This window comes from Cydia pomonella, chromosome 19, assembly GCF_033807575.1.
Source record: "Cydia pomonella isolate Wapato2018A chromosome 19, ilCydPomo1, whole genome shotgun sequence".
Taxonomy (NCBI): domain Eukaryota; kingdom Metazoa; phylum Arthropoda; class Insecta; order Lepidoptera; family Tortricidae; genus Cydia; species Cydia pomonella.
In genome coordinates this window covers 9,183,514-9,207,769 of record NC_084721.1, presented here as the reverse complement: position 1 = coordinate 9,207,769, position 24,256 = coordinate 9,183,514, and the positions used below count along the sequence as shown (strand labels likewise).

Here is a 24,256-nt window from a genome sequence, read left to right as displayed (position 1 = left end):
TCTGGGTTAGCGTTGTTCATAACTATTCCAAATTTCAACAGACAGATAGACGGATGGATGAACAGAGTCGCACTTTAAGGGTTTCCTTTTGTACCTTTTTGTACGGAACCCTAAAAACAATAGCACACACGCACTTGTTTCGTGGCACTTTATACTTTCTTTGTTTTTATTATATCATGTAATTTAATGTGTCTTGTTTGTGTTAACGAATAAAAATTATTCTATTCTATTCTATTCTAATAGTACAACAAGTTATACTAACATATACTCTAGTCTGTCACAGCGAGCTTGTCAGTAGTAAAAGGTGACAAATTTAAAAAATGTAGGTTCAATCAATCAATAAATTTTTCGTGTTATGGCTCCATCAAGGTGTTGATGACTCTGTCAATGTCGAGTTTGGATAAGACACGGCTAGTATATGAATCTCAAAGAGTTGCCTTCCCATAGAAAATTTAAATTTTGCGCCTTTTTCTACTGACAGTTGGTGTGCTTCAGTATAACTAGATGATACCAAGCTGATACTCAAATTCTGCATCTCTCTACTTCAAGCATCTGGCAAGCTAAATTTGGCAGTAGAAAAAGGCGAAATATAAAATTTGTATGGGAGGTCGACCCTACGCGCCAATTTTTTTCAAATTTAGCGTTTTTTTTTCTACTGTCAAAGCTGGCTTGCCAGAGTATAAACCATAACAAACAGGCGTACAGGACCACGACCTTGGTCTGGTCAAAATATCTCTTTCTCGCTCTCACTTATAAATGCGTCCTTAACGGACGTACGGCGGACTACCCTTACACACGATCGAACAGAACATCGAAAATCGAAATTCGTCAATTGCGGGCATTTTTCTCTGTCACCCTAATTATGTCTTAGTGAGAGTAAAAGAGAAAGATCCCCGCAATTTGCGAATTTCGATTTTCGCGGTAGGCCAACTGGCTTTCTGTCCTATATAAGATTATATTTTCTAATTATTATTTTTTCATTTATTCTTGTTGTATTCACTTAACGTTTTATTCAATGCCTCAAATAGTAGAATGAAAAATTGTCAAGTGTCAATTTGTCAAACCCCAAAAAATAAATTTTATAGTTTACTTGTATTTACTGGTGTTTTATTGTTCATAATATTACGCGCTAATTTCTATTATGCTATTCCTTTAATTAATCATAAAAGTAGAATGCAACGGCTTATAAGTTAGTAATTTTATTCACTGTTAAACGCATATTAGAAGAGTGAATCGGAACGTTATGTTTATTTACGTTCTCAAGACAATCACACGCAAAAATCACAATAGTCATTACGCACAAAAGTTCATTGAGCGAAAATTTGTAGTGTGATGTACGTACCGAAGCCTTAAAGATGCGGTGGTATCTGCCGGGAACTGAGAGCATAAAGAAGAGGGCCTGTAGATATCTGCTGCAGCGGTATTTGGGCAATTACCTGGAAGAAAAATTAACTCTTGATCAGCTGAGTGTCGATCTATACAATGGTACAGGAACCGTGTGCGACGTTAGCCTTGACTGCGAGGTAAATATTTCTTTTATATCTTAATAAATTTAATTCTAACCCCGTTTTTTAAACTACTCCAAATCTATTTTTAAATTACTAGCCCGTAAAATATTGGTGCGCAATAAGCGAAATCAACACGTGCTCGTATTTCAACAAAGAACTATAGCACCGATTTGAGGAAGAAATAAATAACATCCTCGTAAATTGCTTTGTTCTGCTGATGTTGATAGCACACATTTTCATAATGATAATTTTTCCATGACACAGTTTATACTGTTATCACAACCCTTAAGATTATTTATTAAATCTATGATTGTTACGTCTGTATCCTTATATCACACATCTTAAGTACTTGAAAAACATGTATTGGGCCTTTTATCTGGTAAAGAAGTATCTCAATGATGATAGTGGTACATTTAATATAAACAAATGAAACAGCAAATTTTTTTCAAAAATAGCTTTCAATTCAATCATCAATTATTGACTGTCATGAGATATTAGGGTATTGATATTATCAGGGTTTTGTCATCCTTTAACCTAGCTGTAACTATTCTTCTCATGTTCACATAATTATATTATTTAAACAATCTAGGCAATCAATGAGCTGGGGGACTCACAAAATTGGCCGCTTGAGATTGTCGACGGGCAGATGCAAAAGATCACAGTGACAATTCCATGGTCAACTTTACTCACTGATGACTCCATTGTTGAGGTCAACGGCTTGTCACTCACAGTCCAACCTAAAGTGCCAACAGAGCCAGGTATTTTATAATTCATTATTCATTTTAATGGCATTTTTAGATACTTACCTAAATCAATATTTTGAATACATATATTTAACAGCTTCCTAACCTAGTTGATAGTGATTCTACCTATGAAGCATGAGAACCCAGGTTCAAATCCTGGTAAGGGCATTAATTTGTGTGTACATCACAAATATTTGTTCCTGAGCTATGAATGTTTTCTATGTAGTTAAGTATTTATCTATATCTATCCATTATATATATCATCGCCTAGTACCCACAACACAAGCCACATATTGGGCTTAATGTGGGGCTAGGTTGTTTTGTGTAAGATTGTCCCATAATATTTATTTTATTTATTTATTATTTATGTATAATGTACTGTAGATAAATTCCCTTAAATTCTTTATCATTCAACTAGTCTCACAGCTTGTGGTAGTTTAACATGTTCACTGCCGGGAACCCACCTGGTGGGCGCTCGTGAACTTTGTTCAGCTATAGACCACCGGTTTCTGGGGTAGTGCACCGTTTTTTGCCTAGCAGTGAATTTGTTAATAAGCTTTTAGCACTTAAATGACATTCTATCTAAATTTCTAGAATTAATAACCTTAAAATTTGTTATGTTGTTCTTTATAAGTATCTCTTTTTGTCACTTTTATTCATTGATTGATCCTTATGTTTTTGTTACTTAATATTTAATATTGGACTATGCTGTGATTATTTACTATGTTGTTATGTTTTCTTGAATATTAGTGTCACCTAATTCTAGTTTTAGTTTTAGTCTTACCAGGCTTCACTACAAATCAGCGTCATGTAGTGTCTCCTAGGACTCACTTCATGACATCAAGCTGAGTGAAGACCTATTAGCACAATTTTTTGTTTGTTTAAATATTAATTTGTATATTATGTCCTTTTTGTGATAATAAATTCTTCTTATCCTATTTCTATTTGTTTTACTAAGTTCATCATAAAAATATATTAAACTATTTCATAAATTTATCTATCTATTTATGACGATACACACAGACGATAGTTACACAGGATTGTGTTCCTGTTCCTTAGGTGTATTCCAATTTGTCCCCACCAGCCACAGATGGGAATGGATCCTTTTTGTTCCCCTGACCGAGGGGCGGGCACAGATGAGATTACAACTAAATATTTACCCCATAATCTTTTATATTTTGACATTGTAAGGAGTCATGAAACTTGATGTTGATAGTAATTAGATCTAATCTACATTTTCTTTATTAACTGAACCTATTGCTCATAGCATCCACAATGCTGGAGTCTATGTGGTCCTCCATGTCCTCATCCATGCAGCTGGCTGAAGAATGTCTCCGCAAGGAGGCTGCTCCCACGGAAACCAACCCTGTTGAGGGAATAGAGATGTTTGCTCATGCCATAGATTCAAGTAAGTACATTAGAGCTAATTTTACTTTGACAGTTTAGTTATGAGCTGTATCTTTTATTTCCATGAGTGGCTTTTACTCCTTGCTGGTTTTAGTGAGGTGGATTCTGCCAGTGTATGTAGACTTTAGACTTCATATTAAGAGAGAAGCAAGTTTTTGACATAGCTTAGCTGTCACATATTGCTCATAGAGTTACTTAATAATGAGGGAAAAATCATTGAGTTTTTTGCTCAAGTTCTAGATTCCTTCCAGTACATTTAAACTAACCTTAATTAATAAATAAAAAGAGCTGGTGGCTTCCTCGCATTGTATCAGTAATCAAGCAAGAAATGCTGCCAGCATCCTTGGTACAATGCCTCAAGGGTCTATTTTAGATTAAGCTAGATATTAATAGTAAAACCTTTGTATATATCCATTATGTAAATAAAGTCTTTGTCCATTGATAATTATAGCCAAAACATGAGTGTGGAGAGTACAGTGGTCAACTTCATTATCGGTGTACAAAGACTGTGTTTAACACAAACAGGGAGAAACTTTTTGTTTTCAACCTTATAAAAATAAAATGGGTCTCTATTGTTTCCCATAAAGTTTTAAGTCATAATGTAATGTTTGTCCGCATTTTCGTTAGCCATAATTTGGGTTTTCTCAGAAACGCGTAAGTTTTCAGGATTGCCATAAAACACCTAACCTAACCTATCTATAGGATAACCTAAGGAAATTCCTGAAAAGTTAACAGTTTCAGAGTTATGACTAACGATAATATGACTATCATTACATTATGACTTTCAATAATTATGCCAAACAAAGGGATCCGAAATAAAATGTATTGTATTGTATAGTTGGTTATATGAAGTATTTTCTTCAGAGATTATTTGCAGTGTAGTATAAATTTAAAACACAAGTCAATTTAGTTGTGTATAAACTATGTGCAATGTGGATAATCATTTAATTATTTCAGTATTTTACTGAGAGTACCTACCAACTGAAACAAAACAATAACATGAAAAGGTCACCCATCCAAAGTTCATCCATGTTGCTCAAACGGTATTAAAGTAGACATTGCCAAAGACTAATTTGAAATACTTGTATGTTAACATCAGTATTTTTTTTTAAATAACAGCACTGCATATGTGACATCCCTGGACTTGAAAGATCCCTTAACCTCTTGCGTCCCACTTGTTGCTTTTGTTTGGTTTGTTTGATTTTAAAATGAAATAAATACAATTCTATTTTCTAATACCATTGATTCAAATTTAACTTTTCTTGTCTGGCCACTAGAGCAGTGGTGGGTAAACTTTCTACATGGGGGGTCAGAATGCTTAAGAAATTTCAGAGGAGGGCCAGAATTGCAGCAAAACTGCATATGGATTTGAAACCATTAATTGTAAAATAAAAACATGAAAGTTTTTAACTGGAGGCAGGCCCGATAAAATCCTTTCGCGGGCCGGAGTTGGCCCGCGGGCCATACTTCTCCCACCACTGCACTAGAGGGTAAGCAGTTAATCATGGTACCTTTGGGCGGGATGTTCGCCTGTTTGGCACCATAGAAAAATAGTTTCATTCCATATATTTATCTTTGCAGTTTTGAGTCGAGTAAAAATCCGTTTTGTCAACACGAAGATAAGATTAGAGCATGTTCCCAAGAATGGAAATAGAGGAATTGCCATAGAAATACACATAGATAAGTGAGTATATTGAATAACATAGTTTCTACGATTTGTCGTTGATTCATTCATATTCTTTATTGCAAACTTCCTCATCGATAGTGACCTCCACGCATATGATTAAACATGCGTGCCTACTAGACTATCAGCTGATAACCTTGTAATTTATGCCACTTCAATGATAATATTATGCCGAAATTCGCATTTTTTAAATATATTTAAGCACTTAACCCTTTGACCGCCAAAAACGTCCACAGACACACGGTTACAGTGTAATATCGACCTTCGGTCATTGCAATATGGTTTACAACGGCATGTTATGAATATGTATGTAGTAGGCGTGGCATTCAAAGGGTCTGTCGTGTTACTTATTACAAACTCATAAGATTCATAATCATAATATTAATTTTTACGTTACTTTCGTAAATCACCAAGGTATATTTTTTAACTGACACAATGCTATTCCAGGGTTGACTACTACGACGAAGCAGGAAACGAGCCCACGCCAGAAGTCACTGACCCAGAAAAAACTAAAACCTACATTGTAGCCACATACTCAAACAAAAAGATCAAATTTGAAGGTGTCACTCTATACACGGACGAGTTTCCGTCCAAACTACGAACAATGGCCCGGAGCCTTGTTCTTGAAAAATCAGTCTCATCACAAGCAGATAAGGCTGAAAATAGCCAAGCAGAAGCTACAGACCCGAACCAAAGTATGATCTCAGATGTTTTCTATGAAACTAGAAGTGTCATATCAACTATAGAATCCGATCCTATCAAAGAACTTATTGACGAAGTGACAACTCATCCAGAACTGTCTAGGGAAGCAACACCAGAGGAGAGGGCTAACCAACCAGAACCCATACTATTCGCTAAATTGACTGGCCAACAAGAATTGTCTCTCAAAATGAAGCATTCAGAGGAAGTTGAAGGACCCATGGTCGAACTCAAGATGTTATTAGGATCATTTATTGTATTTATATCTCCTAGGCAGTTGCATACGTTGATAGAACTAGTTAATGCATTGAAGCAACCAGATTTAGAAGATAGAAGGTAATATTCATTCTAAATACCCATTAATAAAAACAAACGTATTAATAACTTATTAGCAAACTTAGCTTAGCTTTACCTATAGTCCTTCTTTCTTAATTGTTTCTATAAATCCTTGGTTGAAAAAGCACCAAGGCACCAGGATAGTTTCCTATTGGTTTTATTGGTCACGCTATAACGTTTAGCACCGTGTAGCTTTCATGCTTCGGCCTTAAATTTTATGGACACTTCTGTGGACGCGTATAAATGAGGCCTTATTTCGTTATAAGGGAAGTACAGTGATCATTAACCGTATCTTTGGCCATAACCTTAATTCTAAATAGAATTAGTGTTACATATAATTTATGTTATTCCAGCAATGTACCACTTCGTCCAAGCGGCAGTAACCTGCAGTGCAAGCCGATGCGGCCGGCTGACTTCCAGTTGATAGAAGCTCAGCTGCTGGGTAACTTTGAGAAGGACAACGTGAAGCCTAGGACTGGCATGTATGGCTGGTCGGGGCCTAGCTTCGGTAAGAAAATATAGTTTAAACATATATTGTTTGTGATATGACCGGCGACGTGACGTCCGGTCTGGCCTAGTGGGTAGTGACCCTGCCTATTAAGCCGATGGTCCCGGGTTCAAATACTGGTAAGGGCATTTATTTGTGTGATGAGCATGGATATTAATGTTCCTGTGTCATGGGTGTTTTCTATGTATTTAAGTATATATAAATATTTATAATTTATTATATAATATATAATAAATTATAAATATTAGGGTACTTAGACAACGATATATTATATCGTTGTCTAAGTACCCTCAACACAAGCCTTATTGAGCTTACTTTGGGACTTAGTCAATTTGTGTAATAATGTCCTATAATATTTATTTATACGAAATAAGAATTGAAACAAATTATTGTTATAGTTAGTGCCGTAGTTGATGGTAACAATGGCAGGGAAATGACTGTAAATGATCTGTAGGCAAGCTGTAAACAAGATATCAATTTTATTAAGTCAAATAATTATTTGTGTACATTATAGTTTTTTTTTTTCGTCAAGGTACGGTACGGTACACGGTAAACTCAGTTTAATTGGCCGATAGGGCCCTCACGGAGGTACGGGAGATTTCCAGGGCCCGCAATCGGGGAACTGTTTTCATTTGTACGATAGGGCCCGCACGTTACGCGTGGAAGATTTTCAAAACGCATGCCATTTTGAGTTTCACTAATCCTTTTACCAGCTACGAATCCAACCAATGAAACTGAGCCTTACTTATAGCGGAAATGCTTCGTAGAGGCAAAATGACAACGTGTCGTGATTAGCGCTGAATGGGTTAATCATCTTAAAATAGGCAAGCCGATGAGATACAAGTTAAATGGACAAACATCCCGCCACTTGAGCGTAGCGCTTTCACAGCCAAAATTGGATGACACTTTTAACAGTGAATCTTACTTTAAGGTTTTCCATTGCAGAAGAAAGTGATCCAGAAGGTGACAACTTCCATCCCATGACGTCACCCGGCCAAATGAATGAAAGTTTCTCGTCTTCAGTTAGCTCGATGAGCGCAAGTATGACGTCCAGCGTAAACATCCCTACGGTCCAGCCACGAATTAAAAGGAATAAAAAAGGTAATCGATCGATTTTCAACTTAAAGGCAAATAGAATAAGATCACTTTTTATTTGTCTCAACATCAATGACTACTGAATTTACGAACGTGTGGAATTGGACTTAACGGTTTAATGTTTAAGGTTTGTTTTTGTTTGTTCCAGTGCCGCACATTGATGGCGACCCTACAGCCGAGGTGTCCCACATAAGTTTTAGAGTTGCATCGTTGTCCTGCGTACTTTTACATAAGGTTCGTACAGATTATTAGAATATTAATTATGAAGTTGCTTTGGGATAAGCACTGGTGGCCTAGCAGTAAGAGCGTGCGGCGTGCGACTTGCAATCCTGAGGTCGCGGGTTCAAACCAATGAGTTTTTCGGAACTTATGTACGAAATAATATTTGTTACTTATTAGTCGCTTTTCGGTGAAGAAAAACCTAGCTTACCCTCTGGGTTGGAAGGTCAGATGGCGGTCGCTTTCGTTAACACTAGTGCATACGCCAATTCTTGGGATTTGTTGCTCTCCCATGGGCCGTGGCTAAATGCTGGGACAACGCGAGGAAGATGATGATGAAGGATATCTATGTCTATCTCTTTATCTACAAGGATGCCTTGGAATATTTCGTAAAATTGTATCGTTCTGTAAAAAATAAGTATATTTACAGTTACTTGTGAGAATAAAATATAATGTTTCAAGTAAAGTTTTACTACTAACTAAATAATAAATAATTGTATTTTTTTAGGATATACTAGTCCCCGCTCCACTGAGTTCCGACTGCATATCACCGGTCAGTGCGAGCAAAATGCAAGAGATATCAAAAAGGTTCTTCGAGACTTTACAAGACATCCCCGTTACTAATAAGGCCATTCAAGATGCTGCCGGTAGAAACCATTTAAGGTAAACATTATTATTTTAGCAATCTATTATTAACACAACACGGAATAAGATCAAGGGCACAAACCACAATTGACAGACTGATCATCGTAAATCAGCAATAAAATTTAGCGAACATCTTACCGTTGACAGACGTTTTGGTGCAATCGACCTTAAGTACAGAAGAATAATTCTCAACATACTTAACGTTGAAGCACGTACAGTCAGTCAGTATCAAAGTACCCAATTATTTCGCAACACTAACTCACCTTTATTACCATACACAAACAAGGACGTATTCCGTATCTAAGTGTATGTTGGCTATGTCACTTAAGACAACCAAAGCAAATATGTTGTTTCAATAAAATTCGGAATCACCCAAAAATAACATAAAACTTTGAAAGCTAACTTGTTTAAATGTTTAATATTTTCCTGTCCAGACTCATGGCCTCAGAGATGACGTTAGACGGAAGCGAAAAGGTCACGACGCGCGGCAGTCAGACTGTGTGCGAAGCGGCCATACACCAACTACTGATACAGGAGTGTCTGTACTACCAATCAGAGAGTGGCACTACGGGGTCTGAGAGTTTTGACCTGCTGAGGTTTGAAGCTAAAGGTATGTTTAGTCTAGTCTAGAAGTGAAACGGTCACGACGCGCGGCAGTCGGACCGTGTGCGAAGCAGCCATACACCAACTACTGATACAGGAATGCTTTACTACCAATCAAAAAGTGGCACTATGGAATCTGAGAGTTTTGACTTGCTGAGGTTCGAAGCCAAAGGTGGGCAATTTATATATATATATATATATATATATATATAGTCCTCCTCATCGTTTTCGATGACGGCGACCCCAAATAAACACATTATGGACGTTGTCTAGCATGAGCCCTAATGTGGCTGGCCAGGCCGAACTTGCTCTTAAATACTCTATTGCACGCGTGACAATAAAGTTGGCCAGCTGCGTTGAACGTGTACACGTAGGAGGGCTTAGGTCTCTCTTTCCGTAACTGGCGTTTTATGTTTAGGCTAGTGAGGATATATATATAGTACAGGAGATTCTTAGAATCTTATTTCAGACAAATTTATTCAATTCTCCCTGTGCCGGTATTTATTTATAATCACGCCTTGTAAGTGACAGAGCTTTGGTAACAATGCAATTATATGGTATTATGGTACAGTCATTCTGGTCTGTCCATGAAGATCGCTGATCGATGTGGTCTATAGAATTAACATCACAACCTCTAGTTTGGGCTTGATAAATAGTACAATCATATTTATACTACTTAATACACACTTTTTACACTACCATACTTTTTACCATCATATTTACCTAACTGTAACGTGATCTGGGTTCCGGCAGAATATCAGTGCTTTGCTCGAAAACGTGAAGCGTATACTCATAGCTGAGTCGGTACCCTTTTGTTTTAACTGCAACAGCGAGTGTGCACACAGCGTACAGCAAGTAAATCTCATTTTTCGTGTTTAAGTATATTAATTTTCTAAAAGTTAAATTATGCATTTTAGTTTGGTTCTGTTTGTAATATATATATATATATATATATATATATATATATATATATATATATATATATATATATATATATATATATATATTTGCAGTATCCAAATAAACGTTTTGCCTATTTATCTATCTACAAAGTACAATGGGTGGAAAAAGCTTGTACCAGTCAGTAATGACATTTTTGACAGAGATTTATTACTAATTGAGCTATACTTTTAGCCGCTGCATTAATGAGAAATAGATTTTTAGAAATAACACTTGAAATCTCTATGTCAAACAGATGACGAAGACGCCAAAGCGCCGCCGAGGCCCGACATCAGGATCAACCTCAAACAAACTTCCAAATACACGCGGGTCGCTGGAGAGAAGAAGCTCGTCTATCCCACCACTGATGTTGTGTAAGTCCACCATTTCATACTAATATTTAGTCACTGGATTCAGAGGAATAGCTCTCGCAAATGTTTCCTTTGTAATGACGTTTTTCTCGGACAATTCGCTTGTTTGTCATGATCTATAAATGGCTTGCTCACATCAAAGATAATTTGAAATAGAGGTGTATTGTCAACGCAAACGTTGTAGCCACGTAAATTTATCTAAGTCAAATGGCGTTCTAAAAGTTTTAATCAAGTGTCGAAAGATGGCAGTAAATTTACTTAGGCTACAAAGTTTTCTTTGACAATCCACCTCTGAACCGTGAGAAAGTCATTCATCATCAATTTTATCACAAAGAGGCGACAGTGTTTAATTCGTAACTTTATTATGCTAGTCAGAGGTCTCTTCTTTTTGTACAGTCGCCATCAGATATATCGGGGTGGCCAAGGTGCTCACAAATATCTGATCACGCCTCTATTGTCAAGGCGTTAGAGTGCGAGTTCAGGTATTTAGCCGCTCCGATTTTCTCATGGCGACTGTACAATAGGGTTTGATGGGCTATGTGCGGGGACTACACTAGTTTAATGCAGACTTAGGACTTCACACATAATTTTATTTCATTACAGGGTAAAATGTCTTCCATGCTACATTGACGTGGAACTGACGATAATAGAACGAATGTCGGCCACGTTCTTCAACGGACCGTCCAGCACAGCCTCGCCACCGCCCAACAACGTGCAGAATCAGTTCAACTGTACGCTGCACTGTCCGGACCTTAACGCTACATTAAGGTATGATGCTACGTAGTAAGAACCAGGGACCCTTCCACCGCTTCCCAGAAAAAAGCCTTTTAATGGTTTAGTCGTTTATCGAATAGCCCCAACGATTGGCTTTCCCTTTGAATTGCTTACCCGTTCATTTGACTTAGTTCTAGGAAGGGGGTTTCCTTTCAGAGATACCGCTAAAATGAGAGGGTATCCGCTTCCTAATTCGAAAAATTATGACACCTATGCTGTCAACGCGTTAAACACCGAATCCTTTACTTTAAACATAAATAAGCAATATTTGATTCTATGTTAACGAAGAGAAAGTTGAAAATGGCATACGCGTTATAATTTATAATCAGTAGGTACCCCTTAAAAAGGTTAGCGCTTAGGCACGGGTATCAGCTTACCCGTATTATGAAGCGCTTAAAAAGGCAAATGAAAGGGTTTTAGTTAACTTTGATAAGCAAAGCCTTACTAAATACCCCTTCCAAACCCCTCGAAGGGGTTACCGGATAGGTCCCTGCTAAGAACTAACTTCGATATGAACCGAATACAAATCTCCAGACGCACCTTATGCCTTAATTCTTATAATTTAACCAACAAACACAATTAATACAGAAATGAATTAAATGCATACATTTAGGTTTCAAATTTTTATTTTCTATACTCAAAACACAAACCCATTGGTAAAACATACGTTTACAATTTTGATACAGCACAAAACTGCCGAATTAAGCCATAAGTATACCTAAAACACAGCCATAAATTTATGTCAATTATCCCTAACTTACGAGAACATACGAGACAACTATTGTCTTGCGTGTGTGTGACCCTAATAGTTAATATTAAACACTATGTTTAACACGCTCTTTTCCGCCAGGTTCCCAGTAGTGGACCTTCGGCCAGGCATCAGCCGCGAGGTGCGCCGCGTGCGGCCCGACTTCCTCGTGTTCAACTTCCAGAGAGTGCACATCTACTCGCAGCAGACTCCCAGCGGTCGCCCGCAGCCGACCACCGTCACCGTTAAAGCTACGAGTCTAGATCTGTTCTATCATGTAAGTGTGAGAAAATATACCATCGTACTTATAATTATAAGTAAATCGACAACTCCATTGCATGACGAACATTATTACAACAGTGACCGGGCAGATTGAACTTTCGATAAGTTCACGTAATGGCCTCGGACTATGAGCTCTCTTTTTTAGAGTGAAACAGGCTCCCACGAAAAAGTCATTTCTCGTAGCGAGAACTCACACCTCAGTAGGAATTTATATCATAAAGTTTATAAGTGCATCTACACATACACTTGGCTTATTTTTCGTACATCAGCATGATTTATCATTGTTCATTTTTAATTTTAATGACGTATCCTTTTTAGGAAAACGAAACATCTTCAGGTACTCACATAGCTAAAACTACTATGGATGAAGCATTTGCTGGGGATGTCCTAAAAGGCGATATCACAGCACCATTGCCAATGTAAGTTTCTTTTATTAATATCTTCCATTTTCGATAAATAGATATTTACTTCAAGATAGACATTCCCTTTGTAAGTTATGGTAAAAAATAAAAACTTTATTTTTCAGGATTACCCTAACTTTTAAGCCAAATAAAACGCCCAAGGGCCCATTTGACTCGCTCCACGAAGAGGCAGTGTTTGAGCCCGTCAACACCAACCCCATGACCACTTCAATGTACATAATGAACAACTTACACAGCTCCCAGCCTAGCCCCTTTAGTGCCAAGAAAACTGCACACCAGAGCTTCACGAAACACGAGGGCAGTCCACACGGTAAGTACACTTCAGTAACAAGGCGTCCATAACTCATTTCAGTCTTCCCTTTTTGGGATAAACAACATATCCCAAAGATTTCAAAAAAAAGGTACCTATGGATATTACAGGCCACATTTAGCTTCAGCATAGTTGCCAAACGCATATTATATTCCAAATAAGTTGCCAACCAGAATTTTACTTTTTAAGAGACTTGATTTCTTTGACATTTAATAAATATCAAAAAAGTGTGTCATTTACTTCCATCGTAGTGGTTATATTCTCTTTACAGTACATATGGTGCTACTTTGACCACTTTCCGTGCCTATGTCGAAAGTGTAAAGGGCCATATATACTGTAAAACGTACGTATACACGCCCGATTAGGTAATTCGCAACTCGTGTCTATTTTACACACCCTCGTTCGTGTTTTAATTTATCACCACTCGTTTATTTATATTTCCTACTTTCCGCACTTGTGTCGTAAATAACTTTTGTTCCAAATTGTGGCATTTCAAAAATTATTCATATTTCAGTCGATTGCTATCATCTAGGGACAGTTTAATGCCCCTGCTAAGATCACTTTTTATCACTTAAATATTACTTAAGTGACATTTTAGCTAAAATAAATATATTGTATTTAAAGGTCAAGATGAAGAATTAATAGTTCCTGGAAATGAGGAGGAAATGAATGACTTCAGTAACAGTGCCATTGAATACTCTTCTATCCACCTGGACTTCAATCTGCCTATACTTAGTCTGCAACTCGAGTAAGTATTAACAAAAAAAACGAAACAAGCATCTCTAATGTAATTTTGCCTTACATTTTGCAATACTTTGTCGGTTGTCATGATTCCAATTTTATTGTTAAAGAATACACTGTAGACACTTATCTCCTGGAGTTTCCCGACCGCGATATCTTTGTCAATAAAAATATAAATAAATAATCGTGCGATTTCGTAAAGGTACAATATATGGAAAATCAAAAATGCCTACCACGTAAAAATACAGTCATCGATAAAACCTTTAAATGAATTTTTTGCCAAAAACCTTTTTTACAGATCGAAACAGCTGTACGAAATAATTTACAACCGCATCAACTCGGATCTATTGCTGTGGGAGCCTCAGATAGTGGACCCGTTTGAGATCAGTCCACTCATGTACGGGTCCATCTACCCAGCTTTCGGAATGTGCAAAGGATCTGGATATGGTAACTATAATATTCTTATTTATCGGATTTTAAAGGACCTTTACGTTTTGGAACTTTATTCAGAAAATAAGATTTTTATATTATTTCATCTCCCACAAAACGACAGAATTGCGGCTTATTTATTTTCGATAAACTTACTTCCGAACTTTAAATACTTAGTATTCGCTACTTCTCATAAACTAAGTAAAATGTCTTGGAATGATTTGTTTGGGAACGTGATTTGATGGCTTATGGACCATAAGCTATGGTATAAACCCAGTAGTAGTTGGGAAAATTGTATAAGTTTTTTTTTAATCCTATATAAATGGATTTTAAGGCCTGAACTATGAATATGTCGAGGTTAATTTGGTTATTTATGTAAAAATGCGTGAAAATAATTGCATAAATAACGGTTACTCAATATTTGAAATTTAAACTAGCCTAGGTCAATAAGCTGGTCTTTTTATTGTATTTTTTTTTTCAAATATTTTCTATTTTAGATTCTGATTCCGGAAGCTCATCTTCGGAAGAAGAAAACTTGTACTATTCGACATACGACAACAAACTAAAGAAGGGACTCGGCGTCAACAAGCCCAGTCTGCACGAAAAGAAGGAGACTCACAACTTTTGTCTCACATTCAACGTCGGAAAAGGATTGCTTACTATTTACGCACCTGTGCGGGTAAGTCATGCCATACACTGTATTTATCAAAACAAAAGGCAAAAGAAGGGCGTCTAGAAGGGATCATTTACTGATAAAACTCTCTATACATAAAGTCTCTGTGAAATCGTGGTCCCACACTGGCTGTTATGAAATGTTAAGTAACATTGTGTGACAGGGACAACATAATAAAACATTATAAATACTATAATGCTTGAAATTTTATTCTAAAAGATTATTTTCTTATAAAATTTGAATAAAATAAAATAGTTTGGTTCAGTTCAAGAGCTCAATTCGGAAGGTATTTTAGGAAGTGGCGCGTTCACTTCTTACTTAAAGGTAATAATTAATTTTAATATTGAATTATAATTCATAGATTACGTGTCTGCTAAGTGAAAGGACGCGGGTTTTCATGAAGCAAAAAACTTACCTATTTCACTGCACTTTTAGGATGCGAACAAACGTGTAGTCCCCGGTCAGATGGGTGAATTGGTACTCGAAGCTCACAAGCTGACCATGTGCGAAGTGAGCGGCCTCAACGGACAGCCCAAGACTGCTCAGCTCTGCATGCGCGCAGGGAAAGTTACACTTTATCACGAAGGTAAGAAGGCTTACAATTCAACATCAAGTTGCGCTTTCTGGCTAAAGGTTCGTCTAGACCTGGCGAAGCCATAAAGCGCTCTTTTATTTTGTTTACGATTACGATATGCTACTTAATATACAAATTTGAAACATAATACCATATGACAGATATCTTATAGTATTTTTCCTACTCCTCTACTATTATCTGTCATTTATGCATTCATTAACACGAATATAAGAACATACATAAAAGATTTCAAGAAAAGTCTATATTGTCTATTCCTCATAAAAGCTCTTGTGCTTTTATAAGCTATAACGTTACTGCGATTAATGGCTACCAACCTAACAAACTTACAAAATATTCATTTGGTTGCATAGTAAAAATAATTACTTCATAAGTCAGAAACACGCATGTGACACCCGTAATATAGCAACACCCATAGACTACGAAGACCGCTTAGCGTTGCTTGTTAGTCTCCGTAGGCTACGGTAGCCAAAATTGAGAAAAAACTGTCCAAAAAATTAATTTAGCAAGTAGCAAGTACCAGGGCCTCATGAGTTACGAGGAGGTGTCGCCGACCGGCCGGCCGTGGCCCGGGGCGGGCTGGGCGCGGAACAAGGTATGCTCGCGCGTCTTGGCTATATACTTTTGCTGTAATTTGTTTACCTAAATTAAGATTTATTTTTGTTGACTCGTAGGAAAAATATTGTATGCAACGTTGTATAAGTAGGTCAAAAAATTCTCGTGGCGTATTCCTTTACAATGTTCGCCTACGCCTTCGGCTCCGGCTCACATTGTAACTCACGCCACTCGCCTTTTTTGACCCTTCTTATACAACTGTTGCATAAAATACTATTTCCTACTCCTCTACTGTTATCTGTCATTTATGCATTCATTAACACGAATATAAGAACATACATAAAAGATTTCAAGAAAAGTCTATATTGTCTATTCCTCATAAAAGCTCTTGTGCTTTTATAAGCTATAACGTTACTGCGATTAATGGCTACCAACCTAACAAAACCAAAACGAATACAGTTTTAAACTAAGTGCATTGCTGCCAACTTACAAAATATTCATTTGGTTGCATAGTAAAAATAATTACTTCATAAGTCAGAAACACGCATGTGACACCCGTAATATAGCAACACCCATAGACTACGAAGACCGCTTAGCGTTGTTTGTTAGTCTCCGTAGGCTACGGTGGCCAAAATTGAGAAAAAACTGTCCAAAAATTTAATTTAGCAAGTAGCAAGTACCAGGGCCTCATGAGTTATGAGAAGGTGTCGCTGACCGGCCGGCCGCGGCCCGGGGCGGGCCGGGCGCGTAACAAGGTATGCTCGCGCGTCTTGGCTATATACTTTTGCTTTGTTTACCTAAATTAAGATTTATTTTTGTTAACTCGTAGGAAAAATATTGTATGCAACGTTGTATAAGTAGGTCAAAAAATGCTCGTGGCGTATTCCTTTACAATGTTCGCCTACGCCTTCGGCTCCGGCTCACGTTGTAACTCACGCCACTCGCCTTTTTTGACCCTTCTTATACAACTGTTGCATAAAATACTATACCTTTCCAGCTCTTCTGACAATCCCGTCCGAAAAGCCAGGCCTCAGGTTATACGGCAAGACACTGCCTCCACATTTGAAGAGCACCATCTATCCGTCCGGCAAGGGAGTGGTCATCAAGGAGCGACATCAGAATAAGGACATGTTCTCTATGGCTCTGAAGGTGGAACCTGATTCTGAAACACCTGGATTAAAGGTAAAACTAATTTTTTTTTTTTGCAGATTTGTGTGTTATAGCTGGGGAGCCGGCGATGCTAAATGTGTAGTTATTCGAGCCGCGAGCGTCGTAGAGACCTATTAGAATAGAAAGATTAGATGATAGGAAGAAAAAAACTTATATAAAGTGTTTATTTCCAGCGAGCAGGAAAGCGTCTATAGATTTTTTTAAATTAAAAAATCTTTAAGTAGATTGTGGATTTGGTCATTTTGGTCAAAGTTAATGCTAATTTTTTTCTGTATCTTGATTTGACAGTTATTTGCACGCATTTCCTTAATCTGACGATCACAATTCCGAAGTCCGATTTTCGCACTGTAACCATCAGGTGAGATTAAGAAAATGCTTACAAATAATTGACAGATTTAGTAATAGCATAATTTTAGCATTAATTTGGACTAAAATTACCAAATTAAAGATTTGTTTATACCACTAACCAACGGATCAACATAAATGGCTAAAAGTGGTTAAGGTAGACTCCCAGGGGTTAGCAAGATATAGTGTATTCCCATCTGTGCCCGCCCCACGTGACCACCGCCATACAGCAGGCGGGCACAGATGGGAATGATTTATATGTAGCGCCTATTCCCATCTGTGCCCGGCGGGGACTGATGGGAATACACCCAAGATATACTCATATCTTACTCTGACGCACTGGAGTAACTACAAAAAGCCCCTCTTGGGCTCCCCAACCATATGAACTTAAAAATGAAGTATCGGACAATAACAAGCATGTATTATGGATGGTTTTATCCACGTGATAAGTGTCACATTTTAACATCACGTGACTATAAGAGACGGACACTGTCCAAGTGATCGAAATCTTGACCGAGACAAAATTTCAACAATTTTCAGGATTAAGGTTCAGACAGTCTTTAGTTGCTCCCAATATACTAATTGACAAGCTAAAATAGTTATTTGTTTTACAGGGGGGCAAAGTTGTTGTTTAACCGCTCGTGCTAATATTGATACCCGAGTAAGGGAAAAATTCCAAAATTGAACCGCGAACGTAGCGAGTGGTTCGAGAAGTGTAATCTTGAGCGTTGCGAGGGTTTCAAGGCACGAGGGTTAAACAAACTTTGCCTCCGAGTGAAACACAACATTTTCACCACACCAACGCGAGGAAAATACTAACTATGAAATACCAAAAAAAAAAATCAACCAAATCAAATCCAAATGAACTTGATTAAAAATGTATCATCCAAAATCATCATTTAGTCAATTCTACCAGCTAACATAAGGAAACGACTCAAAATTTGCATCTGATTACTTTGCCCCACATGTGCATAAAATGCAACTTTCTCATTAGTTTTTAGGGTTCCGTACCCAAAGGGTCAAACGGGACCCTATTACTGAGACTTCGCTATCCCATACAACAATCATATTTTTTTTGCCGTTTTTATAAATACTCGCACTTGCCCGGGTTTTGATCAATCAAGAGGGCCTTTACCAGGTGGTGTGGTGAAAATTACTTTTCTTGTCTTAGACGATCTGTATAGCCCTGGGCTTAGAGCAAGCGACATTGCGACACCGCGGCGACAAAGGCATCGCGTGGCTGTCCCAACTGATGGACGTGCTCGACGTGCTGGACTACCCCGTGCCCGGCTACACGCCCGCCACGGTGCTGTCCGAACTGCACGTGCACATATCCGACTGCGCCGTGGACTACAGGTGAACATTTTGGATTTATCAATCAACCCTGCGGGCAAAACTGTGGGTCTCTCATGACTTGACTACATTAATCTTGTTAAATATATGAATAAATCTTGACTTATTCATTTATTTAATTTTTGTTGCACAAAGTAGGGGCGAGTCACTTATATCGTACCAATATTTAAGGCTCAGAACCGGTTTATAAAGTAGCGGTAAAAACTGGTTTATTTCGGTTTTTCTCCGAACTTTTATAAGAACGCGAACGTTTTAAGAACTTAATTGTAACCCAAAAAACCGGTTTATTCAACGAGCTACTCACGGCCGGCCGGCCTGGTGGTGTGCCACGTAAATATAGACACCGACGTAGGAAGAAACCGGTTTCTATTGCTCTAAACCGGTTAATTAGAAAAGAACTGTTCTCAAAATAACCGATTTTAAAATAACGGCTTTTCGAGCGAAACCGAAACAAGGTTTCGCGCCAAGTACATGATAACGGTTTAGAAATTTAACCGGTTTCTGAGCCTTGCCAGTATTTGCTTAAAGGTCGATATTTTGATTATGAAGGTAGTTATAAATGTGTTTGCGTATAAAAGTATGTAGTTCAGTATCTTAGCTACATTAGTTATGCAGATGATCATTCTGGGATTAAATAAAATAAATAAATAAATATTATAGAACGTAATTACACAAATTGACTAAGTCCCACAGTAAGCTCAATAAGGCTTGTGTTGAGGGTACTTAGACAACGATATATATATTAACTTAGCCAAAATGTACTTTATCCAAGGGACTGCAATCGGTACGATTTAGCCAACGAGTTGATGAAATCGTACCATCAACACTAAAGTTATACCCGCAAAAAAATCATGTTTATGCTTACTGTAGGTTTAAATATGAAATATTTATTGCCAGAACCCGAAATTGTACTGATACTATTCAAAAAACTTTCAGACCACTGTACCTACCAATCCGCACCGTCGTGACCCTCGGCAACTTCAGCGTCTCCAGCAACATAATCCCCGAAACGAACACATCTAGTCTACGCTTCCTCGCTCAAGAATGCACCTTGTTCCTGTCTCACGTGAACGTTAAACCTAATACTCATATACCGCAAGATGACGACAAGCTGCCCGATGTGCATAAGGACTACGTTTGCGTGGTGGATGTTGGGCTGTTTGAGCTGTCGTTGAGGATGGAGGATAAAGTCAACAGCGTAAGTACTTACTGTTTTGTTTTTTCTACTATACGAGTAAGTTTCTGGCATGTTGATTTATTTCCAAAGCCAATAGATTTAGTCCGAACTTGCTGGCTTTGGACAGCAGCTTTATCTTTGGCACCTTAATCTCTTCACATTTGAAAGTTAAAGTTAAAGGCAGTTAGGAACGGAAGTCATTTGCATTAGCATGAAAGGTGTTCAAATAGTTATTTGTACAACAAGAGGGCAAAGTTTGATATTTCTTCGAGTGCTTGTTTTGAGTCCCGTGCAAGCGAAAGATTCTATAATAATTTAGAATCTTGAGCGTAGTAAGGGACTTAAAAGCGCACGAACTGTAAATAACTTTGATCTCGTGTAGTATACAAAAAATTTCACGTTAGTCAGCCATCAAAAAATACAACCTGAAAATTTTTTATCCGTCTTCATCACTATTTCATTCGTGTTTTCTGAAGGTATTCTAACAATTAACTTTAATTACCGCAATAAAACGTAATGAAAGAAATTTCAATAAAATAATACGAAAATAATGAATTAACGAACATCAATTGACAGTTCAATCCACAACTTTTTTTTTGTAAAAAAAAACTGTAAGATACGGTCCGAATTGCGGATACTACTATTTGTCAACTATATTAGAGATCGTTAAATGTAGATAAGTAGAATTATTTATTGAGTAACAATTGCGTAAATTTGTATAAGTTCATTGTTTTGATTGTATAATAAAATTTCACTTTTATTTCATTAATTAATTATTACGAATGAAGACTCGTAGGGTACGTGTTTTGGAACGATACGGTCTGATTTATTTCGGGGGTCTATTATAAACCTTCAATATACCGTTGAATTACGTATGCACTTTTTGTCTCTTTCTTTTTGCTAATGACGTGAAAGGGACAAAGACAATAGAATCTTGTATTAGGCCCCGCACGTTGAAATGACATTCCAATATAAAGATAACTTGAATGTTATTTTGTCTCACTCAGTGAGCAAAATGCGATTTTGCTCACTGTTTTTTAAGCAGCAAATTACCCTTGTTCGAGCTGCTGACGTGAAAAAGTTATTTTCACATTTATACTGTGTGGGCACCTCGACCATCTCTCGTGAACTTGGATTATTGTGTGCTATGTGAATTGTATTAAGAGTCCCCAGCAATCTTAACCGAATATCACCTTCCCGTACTAACGGAGTTACCTTAAAAATCTAGATTGTAATGAAACTTTGCATATATAATAACATGAGGTATAATTTAGTCCTGTAATTAGTTTATATAGCTCAAGTTTATCAAACAAAAGAAATAGAGCAAAAACAAGTTTAATATGAAATATTTTATAGCGCTGTATTTTTTAAACTATGTTATGAAGTTAAGAAACATTTAACTATGAAGCTAAATAAACTAATTACGGGACTAGTACAGTCGTTAGCTTTGTAGCTGGCCCCTAGCGGGTATTCTTTTGTCTATTGTTAACTAAAGTCGCGCGTGCCACTACCTGCAAAAAAAGGGCTTGTTTAATTCTAATTAGCATCAGAGCGCGGCCTAGTCCAACTCTCAAAAAACCAGTGTACGTGCGCTCTCCGATAACGCGCCTTTGTTCCGTATCAAGGACACATTTTAGACTGGTTTGGTAGCGTTCGACTCGCCGGCACTCGGTAACAGTAGAGAGACCACACAAGCAATCGCAAATAATTTTTCCATTTGTTCATTTTGAATCTTATTTCAATTACCATAGGAGTTGTAATTCAATAACGGGTTAAAGTGACTGGACCATTTTTTATGCAGGTAGTGGCACGCGCGGATTTAGTTAACAATAGACAATGGATAAGCCGTTGGGGGCCAGCTACAAAGCTAACAACTATATACCTTATCCTATTGTAAGTACAGATTTCAGTGCAGCTTCATCTAGCTAGTCGTTTTAAAATGAGAGCGTAACTACATTTGTAAACCGAGCTTCGGGGGACGTAAATAAGTAATCATTTATTGTCATGCACAAGCATGTCAGTCCTGCGATTAAATATCATGTATCTGGGCTACATTATGATTTTATGGTAAATGATCAAATTTCCTTGTTTCCAGTCCAAAGAACAACCTCAAGTGGACCTGAGCGCGTCGAACAACATGGTGACCCTGTACACGTGCTGGGACTCGGCGTCGGCGCTGTGCCGGCTGCTGACGTACGCGGCGGCCGACGGCGACGCGCAGCCGCCCATGGACCGCTGCTCGCGCCACGCCAGCATATGCTCCGACCAGCCCGAGCCGCTAGTCGGTCAGTACATAGGTCACTAGATAACTCGGCGTCGGCGCTGTGCCGGCTGCTGACGTACGCGGCGGCCGACGGCGACGCGCAGCCGCCCATGGACCGCTGCTCGCGCCACGCCAGCATATGCTCCGACCAGCCCGAGCCGCTAGTCGGTCAGTACATAGGTCACTAGATAACTCGGCGTCGGCGCTGTGCCGGCTGCTGACGTACGCGGCGGCCGACGGCGACGCGCAGCCGCCCATGGACCGCTGCTCGCGCCACGCCAGCATATGCTCCGACCAGCCCGAGCCGCTAGTCGGTCAGTACATAGGTCACTAGATAACTCGGCGTCGGCGCTGTGCCGGCTGCTGACGTACGCGGCGGCCGACGGCGACGCGCAGCCGCCCATGGACCGCTGCTCGCGCCACGCCAGCATATGCTCCGACCAGCCCGAGCCGCTAGTCGGTCAGTACATAGGTCACTAGATAACTCGGCGTCGGCGCTGTGCCGGCTGCTGACGTACGCGGCGGCCGACGGCGACGCGCAGCCGCCCATGGACCGCTGCTCGCGCCACGCCAGCATATGCTCCGACCAGCCCGAGCCGCTAGTCGGTCAGTACATAGGTCACTAGATAACTCGGCGTCGGCGCTGTGCCGGCTGCTGACGTACGCGGCGGCCGACGGCGACGCGCAGCCGCCCATGGACCGCTGCTCGCGCCACGCCAGCATATGCTCCGACCAGCCCGAGCCGCTAGTCGGTCAGTACATAGGTCACTAGATAACTCGGCGTCGGCGCTGTGCCGGCTGCTGACGTACGCGGCGGCCGACGGCGACGCGCAGCCGCCCATGGACCGCTGCTCGCGCCACGCCAGCATATGCTCCGACCAGCCCGAGCCGCTAGTCGGTCAGTACATAGGTCACTAGATAACTCGGCGTCGGCGCTGTGCCGGCTGCTGACGTACGCGGCGGCCGACGGCGACGCGCAGCCGCCCATGGACCGCTGCTCGCGCCACGCCAGCATATGCTCCGACCAGCCCGAGCCGCTAGTCGGTCAGTACATAGGTCACTAGATAACTCGGCGTCGGCGCTGTGCCGGCTGCTGACGTACGCGGCGGCCGACGGCGACGCGCAGCCGCCCATGGACCGCTGCTCGCGCCACGCCAGCATATGCTCCGACCAGCCCGAGCCGCTAGTCGGTCAGTACATAGGTCACTAGATAACTCGGCGTCGGCGCTGTGCCGGCTGCTGACGTACGCGGCGGCCGACGGCGACGCGCAGCCGCCCATGGACCGCTGCTCGCGCCACGCCAGCATATGCTCCGACCAGCCCGAGCCGCTAGTCGGTCAGTACATAGGTCACTAGATAACTCGGCGTCGGCGCTGTGCCGGCTGCTGACGTACGCGGCGGCCGACGGCGACGCGCAGCCGCCCATGGACCGCTGCTCGCGCCACGCCAGCATATGCTCCGACCAGCCCGAGCCGCTAGTCGGTCAGTACATAGGTCACTAGATAACTCGGCGTCGGCGCTGTGCCGGCTGCTGACGTACGCGGCGGCCGACGGCGACGCGCAGCCGCCCATGGACCGCTGCTCGCGCCACGCCAGCATATGCTCCGACCAGCCCGAGCCGCTAGTCGGTCAGTACATAGGTCACTAGATAACTCGGCGTCGGCG

At 39.8% G+C, this 24,256-nt stretch overlaps 1 protein-coding gene across 1 annotated transcript in view; it reads left to right on the top strand.

The window, feature by feature from the left end:
- The first annotated feature begins 1,118 nt into the window (after positions 1-1,118).
- The window catches only part of LOC133528389 (autophagy-related protein 2 homolog A), a 40,774-nt gene continuing 17,636 nt past the window's right edge, over positions 1,119-24,256 (top strand). The window contains exons 1-23 of the mRNA XM_061865764.1: positions 1,119-1,523; positions 2,098-2,266; positions 3,519-3,659; positions 5,240-5,342; positions 5,790-6,377; positions 6,731-6,885; positions 7,831-7,986; positions 8,129-8,214; positions 8,708-8,862; positions 9,279-9,454; positions 10,643-10,760; positions 11,361-11,525; positions 12,382-12,556; positions 12,880-12,980; positions 13,088-13,293; positions 13,918-14,041; positions 14,333-14,481; positions 14,961-15,142; positions 15,572-15,722; positions 17,281-17,465; positions 18,970-19,154; positions 20,088-20,349; positions 22,424-22,613. Coding sequence (XP_061721748.1) covers positions 1,356-1,523; positions 2,098-2,266; positions 3,519-3,659; positions 5,240-5,342; positions 5,790-6,377; positions 6,731-6,885; positions 7,831-7,986; positions 8,129-8,214; positions 8,708-8,862; positions 9,279-9,454; positions 10,643-10,760; positions 11,361-11,525; positions 12,382-12,556; positions 12,880-12,980; positions 13,088-13,293; positions 13,918-14,041; positions 14,333-14,481; positions 14,961-15,142; positions 15,572-15,722; positions 17,281-17,465; positions 18,970-19,154; positions 20,088-20,349; positions 22,424-22,613 — 4,090 coding nt within the window. The 5' untranslated portion in view covers positions 1,119-1,355. The remainder of the gene's footprint in view (positions 1,524-2,097; positions 2,267-3,518; positions 3,660-5,239; positions 5,343-5,789; positions 6,378-6,730; positions 6,886-7,830; positions 7,987-8,128; positions 8,215-8,707; positions 8,863-9,278; positions 9,455-10,642; positions 10,761-11,360; positions 11,526-12,381; positions 12,557-12,879; positions 12,981-13,087; positions 13,294-13,917; positions 14,042-14,332; positions 14,482-14,960; positions 15,143-15,571; positions 15,723-17,280; positions 17,466-18,969; positions 19,155-20,087; positions 20,350-22,423; positions 22,614-24,256) is intronic.